Source organism: Saccostrea echinata, unplaced genomic scaffold (genome assembly GCF_033153115.1).
Source record: "Saccostrea echinata isolate AGI-Se365-2 ecotype Australia unplaced genomic scaffold, CSIRO_AGI_Sech_v1 ptg000022l, whole genome shotgun sequence".
NCBI lineage: Eukaryota > Metazoa > Mollusca > Bivalvia > Ostreida > Ostreidae > Saccostrea > Saccostrea echinata.
Window position 1 is genome coordinate 683,996 of NW_026889771.1, and position 5,599 is coordinate 689,594.

Here is a 5,599-nt window from a genome sequence, read left to right on the forward strand (position 1 = left end):
CGAAGCAATCATGTAAGCTATATTACTAGTATTTCAGTATGCAGCCATATACTTTACAAAACAATTAATATGACTTGATCTGATTGAATCAGACTGTTTGACTTCAGAAATATTATAAAGTTTGATCCTTTTTGAAGTTCACTTCAAAAAAGGAAAGATTGATTAATTAGTTGTACATTGTTCAACGTCCCGTTCGAGAATTTTTCACTCACAAAGAAAAAAAATCATATTTTGACATCTTTATTTAAAAACAAAAACTAAAAAATGCAATAAGGTATAGATCAACGATAAAACTGTAAAAAACAATCCAAAGGAATTCAAATTAAAAGATTAAAAATTGATCGTCAAGGACAGCCATTTCTTATTATGTCGGAGCCTCGGTATTCCCTTTCTGTGACTTTGTTATCTGAAAGTCGAATAAAAAGAAATATATTAGTATCCAGCGACAATGAAGATAGTAATATTTGGATACACTTTGATTTCCCATCTTACTCAGCAAAGTAATGCACTCAGAAATCTGAAATGTATACTATAATCGAAAATAAATGTATTGCAAAACAACTTATGCTGATGTTTAATAGGAATGTTTGCATAAAAATTTGACAAAGTCTTGCTGTTCTTGAAGATTCTTAATATTTTTTATTCTTTCTATATGTAAACGTTTCTTTAACATCAACCTCCTATTTTGGGCACATCTAGTCCCGGAGTGTGCCTAGTTTGGGGGACTATACTTAAGGCTGGTTTGATATTTATTGTTGGCCCCTTATTGTGGCCATATGCTAGTTTTTGGGGACGATACTGGGGGTTGGTTTGATATTTATTGTTTACCCCTTATTGTGGCCCTATCTAGTTTTGGGGACTAAACTGAAAATTGTTTTTATGATTATTTGACTTTTCGTTGCCCTTGCATCCTTGAATAAAAATGATTTGATTTTTTTTCATTTATGTTCCGTTATAAATTCTACCCTCTATTATGGGTCACTTTATCCCCAGGAGCCATGATTTGAACAAATTTAATTTTAATCTATACTTTTAGAATGAACGCTTCACATATATACCTTGTTTTTTTTTCTGACTTCTTGATTCTTGAGAGAAATGCTTTTACGCATGTTCATGTATATAACTATTCATTACATTACTTTACTTATTTATTTACAATTTTGAATTTCTACTTTTTATTTGCAAACTGACTACAGTTTAATGGTTTTAACTTTTATGAAAATTCCTGATACTCAATGACAACGGCATTCTTCAAACCTTATTCCAAAAACCTGTGTTTGTAAATATTGGCACGAACTCTGTTATCGTTAATGTTTACGTTTTACTGGATGTATTTGATTCATCACTGACCACAAACTGTCAACACCGACATGTTAGTTTTGCTTTCAGATATCTCTTCTTTGACTTTTCCTTGACTAAAGTTTTAATTGATATTTGTAATGAGCACACCTCAGATTTCCTATTTTCCTTGAATGTTAAGGAAAAAAAAAATCCTAAAAGTGAAAGGATGTATGACAATCAAACACGACCCAAAATGCGTAGTTTTGATAAGAAGAACATGGTGGGCAAAATGCCTATTGTGTGTCAAATAAAAAGTTTCAAAAAGAGAAAAAAATGGACAAAATTTTCTTTGATATTTCATTTAACAGTAACATATACTTTATGTAAAATCCCCAGAATTTGCAAAAATCTCACAAGATTGAAATATTTAGCATACACACACCAAAGAGGTAAAAAATGATCATATTTACATACTATAACACATATTTTAATTCATATGAGTGGGTCTTCGCTACATATTTCTAAAAAAATTATATTCAAAATATGCGTAAAAATGTACAATTTTTGGGCAACGAAAGCATGGAACACTATTCCTTAAAAAAAAAGACTTTTATGACACAATATTCGTATCTTTCCAAGAAATTATCGAAGTCCATTTAGTCAAGGGTCATATCACAACATGATTTAAATGCCACCAGCTGTCATGAGCTGCATTACAAAGAAGACCTTGACACTTTGTCAGAATGGAATAAATGTATGAGATGTATGTTAAAATTTCGCATTAAGCGATTGAGGTGCTATATGAAAACCCTCTATCCTTCCGTGTTCAATGATTCAGAAATGAAAAAAAAAAGAATTAGATAGACTACGCGATCAGTATGTGCTGGTCCCAGCTGACAAAGCAGGTAACAACATTGTCTTTGTTTGTAAGGCTCATTATTTGAATTGTATTTTAGAGGAACTGGGATTTAATTCTACAAGTGGTAATCCAATTTATACCCATAGCTCCCCTTCTAAGGAGGAACTTTTTTCAAAATCATATGTCAGCTTTGAATATTTTTATTATTCCCAACAACCAAAATGAATTTGAATTACCATATCTATATCGGATTCCAAAGCTTTATAAAAATCCTTACAAACAAAGATACATAGCGGGTTCCGGTAAGTGTTCTACCAAGCCTTTTTCTTTACGCCTTACTAAAATATTAACAGCAGTGAAGGAGAAACTTCAGGAGTACTGTACAACAATATATTAGAGAAGTGGTGTAAATCAGATGTAGATACATGTACTTAAAAATTCCAAGGAACATTTGGAAAATTTAAAATCACAGAATTTTACCAAAATCCATAACATAAAAACTTACGACTTTTCAACTCTATATACAACTATTCCTCATGATAAAATTTAAGTCCGGGCTTTTTGACATCATTGACAGCTTCTTTTTCAATAAAAATGGAACTCGTAAATTTACCTACCTTGTCATTGGTTATATGCAAAATTATTTTGTTAAAATATTCTTATTGTACACTCAAGTACTCTGAAGTTGATATTAAAAAGATGCTTGAGTTTCTGATTGACAATATCTATGTGGTTTATGGAGACCAGGTCTTCCAACAATCTGCTGGAATTCCCATGAGTACCAATTGCGCCCCGTTATCAGCAGTCCTTTTTTGTATTCATATGAAGCAGCATTTATTCCAAATCTTACACAAGAGAAAAGAGAATGTCTTGATGTGGCCTTCAACTCGACATTTAGATATATCGACGACGTATTGTCAATAAACAATAGTTATTTCCATTCATATGTCGACACGATATATCCCAGTGACTTGAAATAAAAGATACCACAGAGTCTATACAACTGTTCCATATTTGAATATTTTACCAGGAAAGACGTTCATGGTAATCTAAAAACAAAGCTTTGTGATAAACGTGACGACTTTAACTTTTCAATCGTCAACTTCCCTTACTTATGCAGCAATATACCCTTATCACCTTCATATGGGGTGTATATCTCGCAGCTGATTCGATAAGCAAGAGCATGCTCTACGTATGAACACCTCTAATTTCTAAAACAATGACCTTGTCATCAAATGACCTTGTCAGCAAATACAATCAATCACTAAATCAAATGCTGACTGACGTGTTTCATACTAATTGTTAGTTCATTTACACACTGAATTGTAGACAGATTTTTCCGTTATTTTCCGAAGATGACAAGGAGCACAAGGCGGGTGTGTCCGGTCGGCAGGGGATGCTCACTCCTTCATGGCACTTGATCCCACCTCTGATTTTATTTTGTAGGTCTGTGTTTTCTTTGCTCCCGATTTGTATTGTTTTAATTGACTTTGAGCTTGAATACTGTAGGTTATCACCGTATTTCATCTGCATACATTTTTAGAAATCATAGAAAGATTATTTCCGAAAGAATTTTCAGCAGAAAAGATTTTGGTTGTCATAATTCCATACCTTTCAAAAATAAGAACTTTACATACTAAATTCACATGCTCAATAAGACTTTTATATATTTGAAGTTATAGGCATTTTGCAAGTCTTGTTCCCCCATCTTCTTTTCAGATAAAAGAAGTTTCTGATCAAGTTTTTATAATATATCAGTCTGAAACGCTCATGTAAGTCATGGAATTCTGCGGAAATTTTTTATAGTTATAAACTTCAAATCTTTGTCCAAGTCCCTTTAAATTCTAGTTATTCTTGAAGAATAACTTTGGTTAAAATGAACTGGAAAATTCACATACGTAACAAATATATTGAGACAACAAAATTTAAGTGTGTGAAATTGTCAAGAAAGAGTTGTCTTGCTTTACCTTTGTTAATATCAAGTTGTTGAAAGTAGGAGGCAAAATTAGTTTTGCCTGTCATTTCTATCAGAGTTGAGATTTCACTCTCACTTATTTCGCCATCAATATTCAGGTCCAAAGAAGAAAATTTGCAGATATCAAAACGGTTTACATCCTGAAAATGATAAGTGATAAAATAATAACAAGTTTTACTGTCAGTCGTATTTTTCACACCGTTTATAATGGTATAAGTGTTTAAAATGGAGTCAGCAATGAAAAGATGAACAGGAGAATATTGAGTTTAATATTGTAGGTAACTATTATGACAATGTTTAACTTATTCTAAAACCTTTCAAGCAGGTAAATAAATAACATTGATATCGATCGAGGCATTATTGTTGTCAGAAAATTCGAAAACTACTTATGTCTCAAATCTTCAAACATTACACGAGTAAAAATTCCTGTTCAATAACCTTGATTTTGTCACAAAGAGTCATATTTCTAACAGTTCAGAAAAACGTTTGCATAGATAAGTCTATGTTTAATATATCTATATCTTACCTTATCTGCTGACCTCTTTCCTATGATATCCAAAACTTGTTGTATTTTGTCAATAATCTCCTTTGCTTTTTCAGCACGTTTCTTGACCTTATCAAAAGCCTGTCTAAATCTTCCCCAAGCGCAGACATCACCCGGAATCAGAAAAATCACCAAAGAGAAAATTAGGAGGGTTCGAAACTAAAGATGAAAGAGAACAAGGAATTAGATAAAAAAAAAAAAGGTTCATAAATTTGAATTAAACAGCCGGAATGAAATACCTTTAATTATACTGAAGAGCAACTTAGTATTTACCATCCTTACCATATTTGGTTTTCTGCTAAAACAGCAAAACTAAAGAGAGCTAGTCCGTTCTTCTTATTTTATATCCAAAGATCAAAATACCCTGTCATGTTCTTGAATTTGCTGCATGTTAATGATAATATTGCAGTTGATTTCCTTTTATTTGTTAAACTTTGCCATCAAAAGTAACATTTTGGATTGAATTAACATAATCACAATGCATACTCTTTTTTTAATTTAAGATATCATAAATATTCACATAATGTAAAATGGGTTTTGAGACCTTTACATTGAATAATAAGATATATTGAAATAATGCTTTGAAGAAAATGAAAAAAAAAATTACATAGGTAACATTTATCATTGTTTTGGGAAATAAAATGATAGGTTTTAAACTTTAATGAAAAATATATCTTCTCTTTTTAGAGGGGGTTCAGGTTATGTATTTGTCTAAGGTTTTGGTGAAAAGGGCTATAAAACTTTCCTAATTTTAAATGTACATTCAAAATACGTTGAACTTTGTCTTAATTTACCATGGAAAACTTTACAGCCAAGGTATAGTCAGCTTAACATACTTAACCTTGAACCGGCAAAATGTGCTGACACTGCCTCGTTTTTACATTTTGATTAGCTATATACTTGAAAAGGTCAGCTTAAATATATGAACATGAAATGTTAA

The 5,599-nt window shown here is 31.5% G+C and overlaps 1 protein-coding gene across 1 annotated transcript; it reads right to left on the minus strand.

Moving 5' to 3' along the window:
- Nucleotides 1-224: 224 nt before the first annotated feature.
- LOC133190755 (uncharacterized) lies at nucleotides 225-5,059 on the minus strand. Its single transcript, XM_061326447.1, has 4 exons — nucleotides 4,942-5,059; nucleotides 4,642-4,818; nucleotides 4,108-4,255; nucleotides 225-406 (listed from the first exon to the last, which is right to left on the minus strand). The coding sequence occupies exons 1-4, from the start codon at nucleotides 4,942-4,944 to the stop codon at nucleotides 345-347; spliced, it is 390 nt and encodes a 129-aa protein (XP_061182431.1). The 5' UTR covers nucleotides 4,945-5,059; the 3' UTR covers nucleotides 225-344.
- Nucleotides 5,060-5,599: the final 540 nt, after the last annotated feature.

Coding starts and splice junctions, on each gene's coding strand:
- LOC133190755 (XM_061326447.1), bottom strand. Junction 4,256..4,641: donor GAAAGAGGTCAGCAGATAAG/GTAAGATATAGA, acceptor TATCATTTTCAG/GATGTAAACCGTTTTGATAT. Junction 407..4,107: donor ACAACTTGATATTAACAAAG/GTAAAGCAAGAC, acceptor TTCGACTTTCAG/ATAACAAAGTCACAGAAAGG.